General features: G+C 41.9%; 1 protein-coding gene across 10 annotated transcripts in view; it reads right to left on the minus strand.

The window, feature by feature from the left end:
* Positions 1–17,256, minus strand: part of CDK8 (cyclin dependent kinase 8) — a 135,278-nt gene that overhangs the window by 2,844 nt on the left and 115,178 nt on the right. For 8 of the 10 annotated variants that reach the window (XM_090028556.1, XM_090028517.1, XM_090028535.1 and 5 more), the window contains 6 exons: positions 16,815–16,958; positions 12,674–12,743; positions 11,459–11,531; positions 4,820–4,917; positions 3,495–3,573; positions 3,225–3,383 (listed from right to left, as the gene is read on the minus strand). In XM_090028556.1, coding sequence (XP_089884682.1) covers positions 3,225–3,383; positions 3,495–3,573; positions 4,820–4,917; positions 11,459–11,531; positions 12,674–12,743; positions 16,815–16,958 — 623 coding nt within the window. The remainder of the gene's footprint in view (positions 1–3,224; positions 3,384–3,494; positions 3,574–4,819; positions 4,918–11,458; positions 11,532–12,673; positions 12,744–16,814; positions 16,959–17,256) is intronic. The other 2 variants (XM_090028526.1, XM_090028545.1) reach the window with 1 other exon arrangement.

Below are 17,256 nucleotides of genomic sequence, written 5' to 3' on the forward strand. Positions count from 1 at the left end.
CATTTAAACTGCAGCCCCCTTGGGCTGAGGAATCTTAGGAGGAGAAGCAGAGAAATGTTCTTGCAGAGACCTGGGCCCATCAACAAGTGAAATGGTGGTTTTGGGGGTGATAAGCTTGTCAGTTCTCTTCATCTTCCACATCCCCTTATCGCTGCAGTTTCCTGGCCTCATTGCAAGACTTGAAAAAACCTTAATGCATTTCTGAAAGTCAAACATTATGCCTTTCAGGAGGAAGAGCACAAAACTTTGGGCCATCAGCATGGGCAGTGGAACATGGCAACCATTTTGTTGTGGGATCTAAAAAGTCTGCAGCTCCACGCCACCATCATCATCAATCTGCGGCCACAAATGCAGGTCGGGCAGCTTCAGTTCAGCAGGGTGAGGAACAGAGGCTTCACCATTTAAAGAAGGCTGTTGGGAAGCTGCTTTCATATCTCCTCCCTAGGAAATCCATCCTATCTGTTTGCTGTTCAGGTCTGCCAGCGGGATGTACACTGCAATGTGTGCTGGGCAATGTAGTTACTTCCAGTCTGCAGCCGTACTTCTCCTCTAGCCCGCAAACCTTCACTGGTCAGGCCCCACAACTTTTGCTCTCCTTCCCATCGCCTGCAACATTTCCCAAGGTTGCAAAAAAACTAACAAGGCTGTAAGAGATGATCTCACACCTTGCCTGTTTCTGTTGTGATCACAGCCCTCTCACCCACTGCAACAGTTTATGAGAAGAGGGAATAACAAAAAGAAGAAAAGAGAGGTGGGGGCAGGGGGGAGCGAAGGAGACAGAAGAGACGAAAGGAAGTGATCTGGAAACATTTGCATACAATAACTGAACTACAATTACTTCCAATGGCTGTGCTGGAAGAACTGGTGCTCTGGGAGCTGTTTGCAGCCCTAGTGCTTGGAAGCCCCTGCATGGCTTTGGCAAGGGCTGAACTGTCATTCTTGCATTTCTTGTGGTAGGGGGATGGGGACTCCTTTGATGACATCACCTTTCAGTCAACAGACTTTGCTCCTTGTCAGGTTTAATCACTTTGTTTCTTTTCTCCTTCCCAGTTTTAAGGCCTAACGGTTTTAAATTTGTATTCAGAAGAAGTCTATGGGCAATTATTAGTTTTAATGCCACCTTTACATGTACGTAAAAAGACTTCTTTCTGTAATGTATACGGACCACCAAAAATCCATACAAAAAGCAGGAAAAACAGTCAAACTCTCAATGGCTGCAGCAATAAACAAGAAATGGATGTCAGTGGAGTGAGAATGATGAGGAAGTCTTGTGGCTGGTTTCAGTGTGATGGATAGAAAACCTAAAGAGTCCCTGGATCCACTGGGGGCGATTCAGAGTCCTTTGACTTCCGACTCAAATAAAAGATCTGTGATTGCTCTGATTTGCAGACTCTCTTTTGAGCTGAAGGAGATGGATGGACCAGAGTGAGGAGCATGCTAATAGTGAAAGTAAATAGAGCTGCCCTCCCCAGTATACATATTCCTCAATTCTTTATTCTTCAGCTGCGTCACTCAGCACAACAGGAAGATTAAAGGGAGATTCAGCTGCATCTGCTTTCTTGAAAGACACAGACAGAAAGAAAGCAGTTGAAAAGATGCCAAAAAAATCTCTGGACAGTGACCGACTTAGCTGCATGCCAATTTAAGAGGCATGAGTCCTGAATAAGAAAATACTTCGCAATGCATACTCCAGTGAGAGAACAATTATATTTTGAGGCAGGCTTTTCCGCACCATGGTTAATGTTTAAAAAACCCCAAAAACCCAACCCCAGAACAGAAGAGAACTCTAGTCAAGGTGCCTGAAGTCCACACACACACACACACGCACACACACCCCCTTTAGAGAACAGGGCTAAGTCTCTGGATTGCCTAAGGACATCTAATCAATCCTCCCAAGAGCCAGTTTTGAAACTCAATTAAAAAAAGTTATTGCATTTTCATTATGGGTCTGTGGAATAGTAGGTTGAACAATGGGAAGCTATTTTACAGAGATAGGATACTTTTATCTTTTGCTTCCCTTTGGCTTCCTCTCGCCACATAATATAAGCATGATTTCACCTTTCTCTTCTTTAAAGGTTCACTCTTTCCAAGTACCCTCTTCTCTTTTTATGTTCAAACTTATTCATTGTGCTTTATCATCTAACTATAGTTTTTCTTCTTCCAATCCATCCTATGCATCTTAAATCTGTTTCTACTGCTTGAAGTCAACTGAAAGCACCTCACAAAAACTTCCAATGTCTAAAATCAGAATTAATAGTGCTTTCTCATCCTCCTTGATCCATTAGCCCCTTTGACTCTATCTGTCCTGCTTTGGCTTCCATGACTGGTCTTTTCTGGTTCTTATAGTTCTGCGTTTCTACAGAGGATCCTCATACCCCTCTTCAGTTTTCCAGGGGGTTTCCACCTGGCTCTGTTCCTGGTCATTTCTTCAGCCTCTGCACTTTTGGTCTGGGTAATTTCACCTGAAAATATAAATTTATCTACTACCTTTAATGCTAGTGACTCACTGATCTACCATTCTGCTCCAGACCTTTTTCTTTCTGTCCAGTCTAAAAATTGCTGTCTGTTTCTGACATCTCCCCATGGATGTCCAGACACCAGCAACATGCTAAAACAGAGATCTTAAGTCTTTCCTACTAAGTCCTACCCCACATATCTTTTCTGAATCACTGTGGACATCACCACCATAATATTGCTGTCATTTCTGGCCTGCAACCCAGACATCATCTTCCAAACTTTGTGCTTTCTCCCCCATCCAAGCCCCCTGCTTTGATAAGCTCCTTTAAACAGAAAAAATGCTAACCTCACTGTCCACCTTCGAATCCTTGCTAAAAAAATACCAAAATTCTCTTTTTATGACAGCTAAGTAATAACTTTATGGCCAAATTGCTGGTTTTATGGAGACCACTGATGATGACCCATATTCCTGTATTACTTCCTCAGCTGGACAGTCGATCCTTTTCTTACTTTACAATATTGTCAGTTCTTTGGGGCAGGCTCCTAAATGTGATAATAATGCAACAGGTAAACAATTCTAACTTGACTTGGATCACAAGCTGAGTTGGCAGTTAGGAACATTACCAAAGAGAAAATAAATACAGCCATTTCCTAGCCATTTTCTAGAATCACTTTTAGAGTAAAAATAAAAACTACCTGCAGTGCCATAAGGTTGCACTTCACAAAACCCAAATATACAGCATATGGAAAAAACAAAGTGGAGGTACCTGATAGTCTGAGGTCATAATAAGTCCACCTGAGGTAGTGGTAGGAGGAACAACTCTCACTTTTTTCAATGGGGGTCCCTGTGTATGACTGTTGTCTTGGTTCCCTGGATGACCAGTTCCATTAGTATGGTTATTGCCCTGCTGCTGCTGCTGGTTCTTCTCAATTGGTTAAACAAAAGAAAAAATTCAACTCAAAAACCATACAAAACCAGAAAACGTGAAATACTCTAAAACTCAAAAGGTATTATGACACTGTACTTCAATCCTTACTTTGTCTCCTTTATCATCAGGTTCTTCTTCCGTTAAAAACTCTCGTTTTGGGTAAGGGATCTGACAACCTGCAAAAACACTACAGAAAAAGTGAGTCTATATACATCTGCCTGGTATCAGTGAGGTCAGTCATGGAAGAGACCTAAGATATCTAGCATCATTGAGTCTAGTGTCATGTTTCCTGAGCAACTTAAGTCATTGAGTTCACACTTATTTCTTTAATCTTTCAATCACTTCTATTATTCTCCTCTAACCTTCCACCAATTTTTACAGAGGCTAGCCGGATAGCCCTCTCCCCCTTAATCCCATTACGACAATTCGTAAGTTTTGGACTAAACATATTGGTAATGGTCTGGGTGATTAAAAATGTCATCATCAATGAAACATGTTAGCTGACCCAACCTGGAAACACTTTGAAGCCTTGGATCTCACTCTGAACAAACCTAAACAAAATAATTTGTTATTTCTGCTAAGATTTTTCTGCTCTTAAATCATATGGATATGGTTTTCTTTATAAGCAACTTTTTTTACTAGTTAACAGATTTTGTATTAATAATTTTGTTTTAATATTAAAATGTCAATATATAGTTGGGAAAAAAGTATTGACCTGAGAGCAGTTTCTTCAAAACCAAACCACTCACATACAGTGCTGAATTATAAAGACAGGTCAGCAACAGTTACACATGTTTCGCTAAGTCTTCCCTAAATAAAGGGACAGAATGATAGAGGGGATGTGTTATTGGCTTTTCTAAGAAAATAGGGATAACCATGCTCTTTGCCCATCTTGGGGAGCTTTATCTCACACTTTTTTTGTTCCTAAATTTTCTTTCCTCTAGAAGTCTTCCTTGGCAGATGAAAAGAAACACTGTCTACACAAAATGGATTTAGGCTGTGAAATATAAAAGCAGAGAGACAGAACTGAACTGTTTTCCTCCACCCACTGAATTTACAACAAAGGCTAAGACAGAAAAATGTAAACTAATTAGTGAATGTCATCTGGCATTCTAGAACAGAAAACGGGACCTGCAGGCACTTAGCAGTTGTCCACAAAGATCTGTAGCATGCATAATCAACCTGTCAGTGAATAACAGGATTAGTGCTGTGACTAATGGGATCAAAGTTTCATAAAACCAGAGATTAGTAAGAATGCCACTTAATTTTGAAAACCTCAAATAGCATTTTGAAAATTAGTTTTTTCTTTGCTTGCAAGCATTTAATTCAGTATTCACATAAATAGGCAGACATTTACCATTGGCAATAAATAAAAAGCATATATTTTTATAAATCTCTGGACATGCTCATGGATTAATAAACTGACCACTTACTCAGAGGTGGGAAGTGGATCTTCTAAGAAATAAGGATCCTGCATAGCCTGTTCTGAGGTAATTCTCTTTATTGGATCCATTGTAAGCAATTTCTGAAGCTAAGCAGAGTTAAACACAAGAAGTTCAGCATTATCAAAACTATTTATCAAAACCTTCTCACCACTATATTCCAAAGACAAAACATTTATCATGCAACTACCCAGTCTCTAAGTCACAAATATGACTTCCCATATTTGGGAAACATGTTTCCCACCCCACCCCTTTTTAATATTAATTGAATTTATCATTGAAGAACCTGTTTATATATAAAATAATTTGAACTCACTCAATTAGTTCTGTTCATCAGTGCTGTATACAAAAAATCTTAAAGTTTCTCTCTGTATTGTTTTTTCCTGTTCTACCTTTGCAAAACAACAGTTTACATGGAAGGATGAAACTTTTTCAACACACAAAATTACCCTGGATTTTTAACACTAATGTCTCACTGATATGCACACTTAATTCAAAGAAGTTACCTTTAAGTAATGTGTAAACCAGTGTTCTGACCAAGACCCAATATTCAAGTTAGGCCATTATTCACATTTTCTATATAGCACCATTGTCACCCAGGGAACTTTGAAGACATAAGTCAGTCTTTATCTTGAAGGGGTTGCATTCTAAGTAGGAAGAGCACACTCCTCAACACTCCCAAAAGAAGACAGCAAACATGCAATGCATGCCTGAATATTACAGGAAACTAGATCTGGTCAGGTAACTTCCATCATGCACTGTGACAATGTGTGGATCGCAGCTGCTGCCATCCCAGGAGGCCCCCAAGACCCCTGGTAAGGCTGCTGGTGTCAGTCCAGTGCTGGCCCCACCCCTCTTCACCACTTGGGGTAACCTGCCACGTGCCAGAGGTGCATTGCACAGATGTTCCCCGGAGACAACCAGCAGCAGCAGCAGGTGTTCTTGTCCCCAGGGAAACAAATGTCCACGCTTGTGTGAACGCAGCCCATAAGAACATCTAGCTGGTACTTCTCAACCTTCCATTGGGTTTCAGGTCCAGGTTAAGATGCTGGTCTTAATCTTCATAGACATTAGTCATCAGTTATCAGCTACATTACAGACTGCTTTTCACTCTAGGTACTGTCAAGACATTTGTACTCTACCTGAACTATGAAGACCAAAGTATGAGTGCTAAAAACAAGGCAAAGGATAAGAATATTCCAATGAGACACTAGAGAAATTCAGGTCAACTGTTGTAATGGGACACTTGTAAAGATGTCTTGAGAAAGCTTCCACACAATTACTAGAACAGCTCCTGTACTTCCACAATCAGAAATTCAAATACGAATGATAGTAAACATATATGGGAAGGAGAAAGACCAAGGCTTCTAAATGCAAGATAAAATAGTGATTAATATGAAAGACTAGCAGCATTTCTATCCAAAAGTGAGTTGTGAAATAACGATAAAGAAGCAGACAGCGACTGGTCTCAAAGGCAGCTTACAGTCTCAAAGACTGTAAGCCTATATGTACAGATGTACAGGGTGCTCTTTAGGTCTAAATTAAAACCAATAGAAATCACTGATCTAACCCTTAAAACTATCAACACACAGTACTACTCTTATAATTTATCTATAAGAGGAAAGAGAAATAGTAGCATTACAGAAGCTGCTGGTGCATTTATATGACATTTGAGATGCTATAGTATCTCAACACCAATTTTGAAGGGAGCACACCTAAAAATCTCACATTCTCTCTCCAGATCCCAGGCATTTTGATGGCTGTACTCTGAGTAGAGCAGGTTAAGGTAGTGATCTTTGTATTGGTCTAAAAGGGATGGTATGCAATAGTTTTGTATTCCAAGAGCACTTGACATGCACCAAGAAAGCTCTGGTTCCCATACACAAGATGCACCTAAGCTGACAGTCAGTCCACAGAATATAGCTATGAAACAGGAAGTCATGAAGAGTGACAGGGTTCTTCATGTATTTTGGCCAATCCCACAGAGGACTGGGAAGATAAAAGAAGTCCATTTGTAATTTCATCATGCACTACAGCACCACAAACTGGTGGTCCACAAGCAAATTGCTACATTTCCAACCAAACAGTGCTTTTTAAGTAGAGTTCTGCTGCAAAAAGCAACTATACAAAAAAAGGCACTTCCTGATTTCATGTCTGCTTCTTGTACGTATTCAGTATTTAGTTTCAGGGCGTATTTTTAAATGACCTTTTTCTCCTCTTTACTGCAGAGCCTATTTTAGTTCTTCTTCCGGTCAGCAACATAATGGTTTACCAAGCTTCAATTAGTTCTAACTGCTCACTGAGAGAAGTCTTTAAGAAAGTTATTTTCAACTTGCAGCTTGAGATTCACAGCAGCTCTTCAAGGTCTGCACGTGGCTTCTGTGAAATAACAGTCCAAATGGAATTCTCTTTGTCTTGTCATCTTAAGCATTGCTTAAAGATTCTCTCGGCAGCCAAGAAGGAGTAAAAAAGGACAGCCAACATGCTGAATACCATTACAGACCACAAATTAGCAATGCAATGCCCTAGCTCAGTGCTATGCCAATTAAATTATGCTGCTAAATCAGATGCTGAGGAGCTGTGAACACACTGGATTGTAAATTAGAATGATTAAAAAATAGAAGTCACAGTGAAAAAACAGAGATGAAAGATTATGCAATCAATGTGAGAGAAGAGATCAGACATTTTTTGTTCCGTTGCGTAGGATGGCAGAGGGTAAAAAAGCAAGTTCCTCACAACTTTAAGTGAGGAATTGAAGTATTTTCTTGCCTTAGCAGAAAAGAAAAATGGTACAGAGTATTTCAGCTCTGCGATTCCATGAAACCCTTTCAGCACAAATCCTCTGTTTGAAGCTGGTCTAATCAGAAGTGTATGTGAGCAGGAGATGAAGCCTTGTCTAACTGTTCAGGAACGGCTTGGCATTTCAACACACTGGAAGCAGAGTTGCTGTGTGCATGGATATCTGAGCATACAGCTCTCATGGGAGACAGTAAGGAAGAAAACACAGAAATAATAATAATAATAATAATAAAGAAAAAAAGAGGCAACATGTAAAGAAAAGGATCCCAGAGAAATTCCCAACAGATAAGTCCTGTGCAAGAGAGAGAGAGTGAGTCTATGCATGGCTTCATATGTAAAAGGGAAACATCTGGCAAATTTAAGTTGGGAGCTTATGAAAAATGTCCAACTGCAAAACTGGAAAGGCTCTGCTGAACGCTTCATACAACAAATTTTCACTGGAATCAGGAATATACTGCAATTGCACTGGGATATCAAAAAGAAACACAGTATAAAACCGTCATAAATTCGGCATGCTTGGCACCAAGCACCTGCCAGAAATTTGAAAATTCCAGATTTTGAAGCTGGAGCAGAGGCCAGTCCCAGAGCAGCAGCCGCACGTGGAGTCAGGTGGTGGATGGCAGTGGTTTAGAGGTGTGGGGGAGGGAGCAGCAGCCAGTCCAGGAGCAGCAGCCATATGTGTAGTGGTGACACAGGGTGGTGCATGGCAGTGGCTGCCACCACATGCAAGCTTCTGCCTCCACATCTGGCAGTAGTGCATTTTTAAAAATTGTTGGATTTTCAGGAATTCCAGATTTTTGATGTCCAAATTTATGAGGTTATACTGTATAGGAAGGATTATAAAAAAAAATACCCAGGTCCTTTAATTGCATTGATTCAGACAATGAGAGCCTTTACAGGTGCCTGTCTGGAGCAGAAAGAAGCACATTAGATAGAAGAGTCCTGAGTATACCTAGGAGGGACTAATACAGTAAGTTTTGTAGGAGATCCCGGTGTAAAAAAATCACTGTGCCAGAAAAAAGCGGGGCAGCACACATGGCAGCATGAGCTGTCCAAAACTGGAGTCTAGCCAGTCAGTCGTGATCCAGCTGCCAGCCAGACTGTGTGTGCCTGGACTGCCACTGCAGCAGCCTCTGGAGGCCCCCAGAACCCCAGGTAAGCCTGCAGGGGCCATCCCATGTGCTGGCCCCCATCTCCCCCCACCCAACTCAGGGTGGCTTGCTGTGCACCAGAGCACATGTGCAGAGGCATTCCCTGGGAACAACTAGCAGCGTCACAAAAATTTGTGCCACTGCAAGTTGTCCCCAGAGAAATGTATATTCCCACTTATGGGAACGCACCCTTTACAGTCTACCTGAATAGTTCTCAATCTTTTTAGACTCAAGGCACCCCTCGAAACATACCAGCTCTTAACTTTTAGCTGTTTCTTGACTATGAAAAAAATTAAATAGAGCGATTCTTCTCTTGCAAAGAGCTGAGAAGGACTCAGCTCAGGTCAGAATGTTTTTGACACTCTGCATTCCTTTCTGAAATCTCTGGGTTCATATTATGAATCATGTGTAGGTGCTCGCACACCTAAGAGTGGTAAGACTGCATGGCCCCCTGTGGCACTTAAAAGGATATGGCAGCACCTTGATTGAGAATCACTTGTTTGGCTTCACTGGCTTGTTACAGGGTGTTTTTTGGGGGCTTATAATGACACTTTCTAGTGTTCTGCTCTACACCCCCCCCGAGGTGGTAAAATCAACTATTCTGGAAATCTTCAAGAGGAGACTGGACAGTCACCCTGCTGGGTCCATCTGACCCCAGCTGTCTTTCCTGCATAGTGCAGGGGGGGCGAACCCGATGATCTTGCAAGGTCTAGTCCAGCCCCTAATAATCACTGAATCTACCAGGGCTGTCCAACTGGAGGCCTGTGGACAACATGCCATCATCAAGGGGTTAAACTGTAGCCCCTTCCTCTCATTAGCTGTTACTCCCTTCAGTTGCAATAGCCCTGGAATCTCTGGGCTCTCCCTCCCTCTTCTGGCTGCTGTTTTCTGCCTCTGCCTGAGGGAATTGGGCAGTACAGAGCAGCACAAATAGTTAAAGGTAAGGAGTAGGGTGTGTACATACCCACATATTGCAACGGGGGGATGAAACTGCACTCATGTGGTGCAGCAATGGAGGGGGGGAGGGCATGCAATACAAGAAAGCATCCACATAGCCCATGATTATCACAGTTTGTGGCCCCAGGGAGCTTGAGAAGTTGGGAAGTCCTGTGCTACACCTAAGACTTAATTTTTGTTCCTAAAGATAAAACAAAGTCACCTTCCTATCTGAAAAGCTAGATTCTATCCCCCACAAAGCCATCAGATAACACAGAGGTCCTGGGGGGAAATGATGGGTGGCAGCTACCAAAATCCAAGCTCACATGCAAAAAAAATCTTACTGAAATTCTAACAGTATAATTGGGATGAACAAAGCCAAGAACAACATTCTTACTGGATCTTTCAACCTTAACTCTTTCACAATCCGTACTACTTGAAATCACTACAGCAGTCATTCCCATATCGGGGGCTATGGCGTCCCAGTGTGCCTTGGGATCCTTTCAGGGTGCCACAAAGTACCACACAATGTTAGCTATGTTAGATGTGCAGACATGATACACAAGATAAATCCGGAGATTTTAAATAGAAATCCACTGCGTTAACCATTCTGACCTGCTGTGGGCTTTCCGAGGTCGTCACAATAGTAGAATTCCTCTGTTATTTTTCTGTAGTTAAAAAAACGAATGAAAACTAAGAGCTAGCATTTTCTGAGGGGCTCCTTGAGACTAACGAAGGAGGGCTTTAAGTCTAAAAAGGCTAAAAACCACTGCCTTAGGGGGAATGGAAATATGACTAACTGGTATGGGCTCACTTCAATGGTAGTAAATTCCCTTTATGCTGCTTAAGAGGATAACAGGGAACCCATGTTGTCTCTACAGCATGCAGCTCCAGGGCCCTTGTCTGGTGTGGAATGCAGCCCCTGGCCATCCTGAAATTGGACAGCCCTGATGTCAAGCTAGTTAGCTGTCTTAGTCTGAAGTCAGGCAGAACACGGGCCAGGACGGCACCTTAGAGACTCACGGGTTCAGAGAGGAACGTGCTGTTGTGGACAATAAAATAGCACAGCATCTGACACAGTAAGCTGTTGCCTGCAAAAGGTTGTGCCTTTCTCAATTAGTTGGTCTCCAAGGTGCTAGTCTGCCTTGCCTTCTGCTTATTTAATGTGGTTTAAGCCATACATCTATTGAAGGCTTAGTGAAGAAACACAGGATGGTTTAGAGGCACCGATTTATTGAAAACCTTTTACTACATCCATAAGAAAGAGGTGAAGAATACATCTAGGAATCAGGCTTCTAAAATGCTAGAAACTAAACATTCAAAATTGAAATACAATATTCCTCAAAGTCAATATTTGATTTATCAAAAAAGGAGAACGTTCAAATCAATGTGTTTTCTACAATTAAAATTTATGTATGTATTAGTATAGTTTAGTTTCCCTTTTTAAAATATGCAAAGAGGAACAAAAGGCATAAACAGTGAACTAAAATCTCAACATAATTATTAAACATAGAAAGTCTCTAATGATCTGTATTCAGGCTGCAAATTCATTAATAGTTTAACTGGATTATTTTATTAGTCGGAAACAATAAAAGGAGAAGTACTTCCCATGGTTTTCACACTGCAAATTATCAGTTACGATACTTTGGGAGTACTTGAGGTAACAGAGCATCTGGTATCAACAGAGCCTTGAATTTGACCATTTCTAACCGCCTTATTTTGGTAACAGCTACAAGAAACTTACCAAGTGGAATGCCTTACTATCTGGCTTAACTTTATGTTTTTCCATATATTTGATAAGGCTGCAGTTGGTGTACCTGCAAAAAATAAATAGTGTACCCCATCAGTGATTGGTCATATTGCAGAGAAAAATTCATTTAGTGCTAGTGGCAGGTAAAGAACAATAACACTGAAAAATAGGGGTATGCCTGCAAGCACATTGCAGCCTCACGTAGATAGTTGTTCAGGTTCCCAGTATAAGTCTACCAAGCAGAGTATGGTGCAAACGGCTAGGGTCTCCGAACCAACAAACCCTCATCTGCCCAGTGCTCCATGTTAATTCGCCCAGGTGAAATGTCTCTCTGACATTTTTCCTTCCAGTCATAATTCCTTCCAGTTAAAAATCTGGTTTAGGCATCTACATTGGATTGGGATGTGTCTACTGGTATCTCTCTATCCACAGAACAGGCACCAGAAATGGTTTCCTCAAAGCTCTTCCTGACACAAAGGAAAAAGATTTTCTTTTTTATCTTCCTTTTGGTGTTTGTAAAATAGCATGTCCACATGTAAAACTGCTCTAGAAAATGTGTATGTGCACTAAGACCCATGTGAATTATTAATATTCCTTTCAGCAAGTTTAAATACCCATACAAATCAGGACCATTTCATGCTGCACTATCTTAGTGCCAGGGGCTAAGTTTTTGGCCTCTGTGGACAGTCTTATCACTGGTATATAATGCACAGGTTGTCTTTCAGAATACTTGAAAATTCAGTTTTGTTTTGATTTTTTGCCAAACAGCATAATAACCCAGAAGGCAATACAACAAACGTTGAAAACTGTTCAAAACACAAGTCATCATGGACACCACCATCACCAACTCTTTTCATATAGTTATTACACAGGAATTTTTTATTTTATAGGTTTGGTACCAATCAGAATTGGTAACAATTGTGAAAGGTTCCAATTAGCAATTTCACCTTCATCCATTTCACAAATGACTACATTTTGTTTACTTATATGTAAGCATATAGATGTTTGACTACTTTTTCTCCACTTCAATAGCCCAACAGATTGATGAATATTTAATAAATCCCCATCTAAAGTTACAATCATTTGTATTCATCATTTATAGTATAGCCACAAAATGGTGCCCACTATGGAAAAGATTCCACCCCTGGAGATATTAATTAAGATAAAACAGACAATTTCTAAAGAAATCTCAGCAAAATGTTAACTTACGTGTTTCTTCGGAAGTCTTTCATTAATGTTGAATGTTCAGGCATCTTTTTAATGTCCTCCCAATCTTTATCTGTAAGATCAACATTCATTGATACTTTATGACTATCTTTGGAGTGGGAGGTGGGGAAGAGAGACAATGGCATTTATAGTACCCGTCTCATCTATTATCCCTTTTCATCCGCCCAACCTTCATTTTGCACTCCCTGAACGCAGGATGTGTGCACCTCTAAGTCCCCTCATCACAGGAAACCACTAGGAACAGACCCTGGCTATGTACTAATTGACTCCTCAGTTAAAAAACTTATGGCATATGCAGTAATGCCTCATGCTCAGGCCATCTGCAAGTATGCCCTGTTAACCTGCTCCAACACCTGAAAGTACACTAATAAGGCTGCCCTGGGGGTTATTTCTATCAGTCACTCTCCAAATCAGAGGTGGGCAAAATACAGCCCACAGGCCACATCCAGCCCACTAAGCCATTCTATCTGGCCTGCGGGGCCCCTAAAAAAATTTAGAAAATTAATTATCTGTGCTTGGTTCCTGTCAAAGATGACAGGAGCCTGGGGCAGTAGGACCCAGGAGAAGGCCCAGCAGGCTCCTGCAACACCTACCTAGTGGGAGCTTCTGGCCTGAGACCATGTGGCTCTTCATGGCTGCACTGGCATGGGAAACTCAGGTAAGAAGTAGGTGGGGCAGGGGAGGACCGCAGGTATTGCCCCAGTCCTTAGGGCCTGGCCAGCTCAGCTCCTTCTTTGGGGCTGCACCAGCAGGGAGAAGGTGGAGCTGGTCTGACTCAATAGAGCCCCAGCCTGCCAGGACCGTGTGCTTCTGCTGCTGCCCTGCTCTGGGCTCTGCCGGTGCTGGCCCCAGGACACCGGTACAGGCCCCATGCTCCTGCTGGCTCCCACACCCGCTCACTCCTAGTGCCCTGCCAGCCCTGTGTACAGGCAGGGGACAGTGCGCAGCCCCGACCCCCCCCCCCCCACTCGGTGGCAAGGAAAGAGCTAGTGCTGAGCGCGGGGGGAAAAGTGTTTGCTGCTGCTGCCTGCCTGGAGCTCGCACCACAGTAGGCTGCAGTGTGGCTGCTACTGCTGCCTCTGTGCAGCCCAGCGTGCAAGCTCCAGGTGGGCAGCAGCAGCAGCAGCAAACGCTGCCCAGCACAGTGAGCAGGGGGGCCACTTTCCTCCATGCTGAGCAGCTGCCGCCGCCGCCACAGCACAGCCCTGATGGGCAAGCCCGGAGCCAGCCCAGGCTGGCAACAGTGATGGGTTATAAGCTGGTGCTGAACATGGGGGAAAGTGGCCCCGCCAGCTCTCCCTGCTGCAGTTGCTCACAGCCTGCATGGGGCTGCCTCTGCCTGCTCAGGACAGACCTGCATGAGCTGCAAGTGGCTGCAGCAGGGTATGCTGGACATGGTGCAGGGGAGGGGCCACTTTTCCCCCAAGTTCAGCACCAGCTCGTTCCCTGCCAGAGAGCAAGGGGTCTGGGCTGCACACTGCCCCCCACCTGTATTACAGGGATGGGGAGGCACTGGGAGTGAGTGGGCACGGGAGCCAGCAGGACCATGGGGCCCGTGCTGGTGGGGTCCAGAGCAAGGCAGCGGGGGTACAGTGTCCCGGCTGGCAGGGGATCTATGGAGCCAGGCCAGCTCCCCACCTTCCTACTTGTGCAGCACAGCACAACTCCACAGACGCCTGCCAGCCTGTGCCCTGCTTTGGGCCCCACCGGTGCTGGCCCTGGGCCATTGGTCCCAAGACATTGGGACACTGGTCCCAAGATGGTGACTAGGGGGCAGGACACCTATCAATGGGCAGGGCTACCCACATGGCCCTTGACAGCTTGCCAAAACCAGGTAAGCGCCCCTCTGCCCAAAATAATTGTTCACCCCTGCTCCAAATGCTGGAGTCAGTTCCTGAGATTGGCTGCGGAGAGAGGCCCTAGAACAGCCTCATCAAGATATGTCCACATTTGGAGCATACGTGAAGAAGCAGGATGTGCATTGCTGCTCCCACTGTATAGACATGCCCTTAAGTACTATCCCAGGTCCAACTGCACCAACATTTTACATGCAAGTAACATTGCACCAGAAAACACTGAAGACAGACAGCAAAACACCCTCCCAGATAACATTTCCTTGGCTTATATAAAGAAAAGAGCAATTTTTATTCAGAATAGAAAATAATAGCATGAGATTTTGGCACAGATTCTTTCATTTTTAAGGTGATTTTATCTAGGTGATCTGATTTTCAGTGGTAGTAGTCATAATAACACTGATGAATCAGATGGTCTGCCTCTAACTAAAACAAAACGCTGTAGCTGTTCAAAAAGGCCACTGAACAATGAGTAAGATATCCTAGGAAACACCAGGTGGACAGAGAAAAAGTTGCTACCATGTGACACAGACCCCTTGTGCCATTGTAAATCTGTTCTATCCCAGAAAATGCTACCCCAAAACAGCTGCTTGTTTTCATGCTTGTGCCTTGAGGTTCCCTATCTCAGAGCAATTTCATTTGTATAACCATGCCCTAAGAGCTTATCTATATACAAAGGTAAGACTAAGTAGCTGAAAGTGAGATGGTAGTGAACAAAAACAAAAATGCAGTAAGGCTTCATGTGAATGTTCTCATCAGGAAGTAAAGTGGCCTTAGCTCACTTCAGCTTAAACATATTTGGAAATAAACAAAGAACTAAAACAAATTTACTTTGGAAGGAGGACATCTGCATTGGTATTTCATGTGTGAAGTTAATGTACATAAGTTAACCTAAAGGAGGAATGGATAAAAATAGAAAATTATGACTGGCTAAGAAATGTATCTGAGTGTTTCCACTTTTGTTTTTTCCCCTATTTTTCCTCTTTTCCACTTGTCTGTCTTTGTTCTAATTATAGTCAATTAGAAATGACAGGAGAAAGGGAGTCAAGAATAAACTATTATGTTTTCAGAAAGAAATAGAAACCTTCCTACCATACGGTGACCATAAGACAATGCCACCCAAAGTTATTACAAAACAAACAATTTTAAAATCCTACAAGCTCACAGAGAATTTCACAGATGCTACATGTGCCACAAAGAATTCAGAGACTAAATGAAGCAAGATAAATGCGAGAAAATATACAAGTTAGACTAGAAGTAGAAGAATGGCTTGCTGAAAAAACAGGAATTTACAGAAAGCTTTTAAAACAGGAAAGAAAGAGCAAAAGATGAAGAAAGGAAGATCATTCCCAGAATTTAGAGCAGTATGATAGACCACATGAAGTCAAGAGTGGGATATGCAGACTAAGTAATTAAAAGAAAAGTAGTAAATCGGAGGAAATGAAATATGTAGACAGAACAGGATAATAGAGCTTACAGGTAAGGACAAAGCTTAAACTCTATATGAAAGGAAAAACAAGTGCAATAAAGAGGTTTTAACAAGGCTGCAAAAGGTGACTAGCAATACCAGCAGGCTGAATGTACAGTCGAGGAAGATACAGGTGATGAGGAGATAGCCATATATTAAAAATAAAACTTCTTCCCCCTTTGACAAAACAGCAGAGCCATATAAACATGAAGATGGCTCATTAACCCAACAGATAATCAGGGACATCTGGTGAAACAAAAGTATGAGTAAGGTTGAGGAACATGAAATCTTCTCTTCACAGCTTCCTTCAGATTTGAGTTTATCGGGTCTTTATTCTTGGGGGAAAAGACCCATTATCTATCTCAGAATTATTTTCTACTCAAAAAATTTTTTGAAATGAAAATGCAAATTAGTTTGGGGTTTTGCATAAAAGATTTGAAAAAAATGTTTAATGTTAGTGCGATGTTTTTTGTAGAACTGACAGTCATCTACAAATTATGTAAGCACCAGAGAAGATGCTCAGAAATATAGGTCATGTTTTCATTTCCCTTATTAAAACTAAATCCTTTTAAATGATAAAACATAGCATACACAAATATATTTCAAAACTATTCCATCATTGGCAGTAGAAAACCAGACTTTGTAGCAGAATTATACCCTAGGTTTTGTATATCACAAAGCAAAGGTCATATTTGAACAGCTTTATTTCTTTGATCAGCTGTAACCTCCATAACAAAGACACTAACAATTTAGAATACAGATATCTTCTGTATTTGAACAGCAATAAAGTTACAATGGATACCTGCTGGAAATCCCATTACGTTGAATATTCTGTCCAGCTGGTCATGGTGATAAGGATTACTAGTTTTGATGTCTTCTTGTCGACAGTGGAATATTGGCTCTGATGTTAGCAACTCTGCAAATATACACCCTATAGCCCAAATATCTTTAAAGGAAAGAGAAAAATAGTAAATATCAAATAGATCTTTCCTCCTCCTCCTCTCCACTCCAATAGACAAACGCACATAAAACCCCACTTTGTATCTTGGTCAGTTGAAAATATTAATCCTTAACTAATTGTGGCTTCTAAGAAATAAGATTCCTGAATTCCAAAATAAAACCTAAATGTTATATGAGCACAATAATTCAAATTTTACCTTTCCACTACAATAGTGTACAGCATAGTATTTTTCTGTATTTACAATGGCTTGATATAAAGAAAGCTGAGAAACCATATATAGAGG

This window comes from Crocodylus siamensis, chromosome 1, assembly GCF_052110815.1.
Source record: "Crocodylus siamensis isolate JL-2025a chromosome 1, ASM5211081v1, whole genome shotgun sequence".
NCBI classification, from domain to species: Eukaryota; Metazoa; Chordata; order Crocodylia; family Crocodylidae; genus Crocodylus; species Crocodylus siamensis.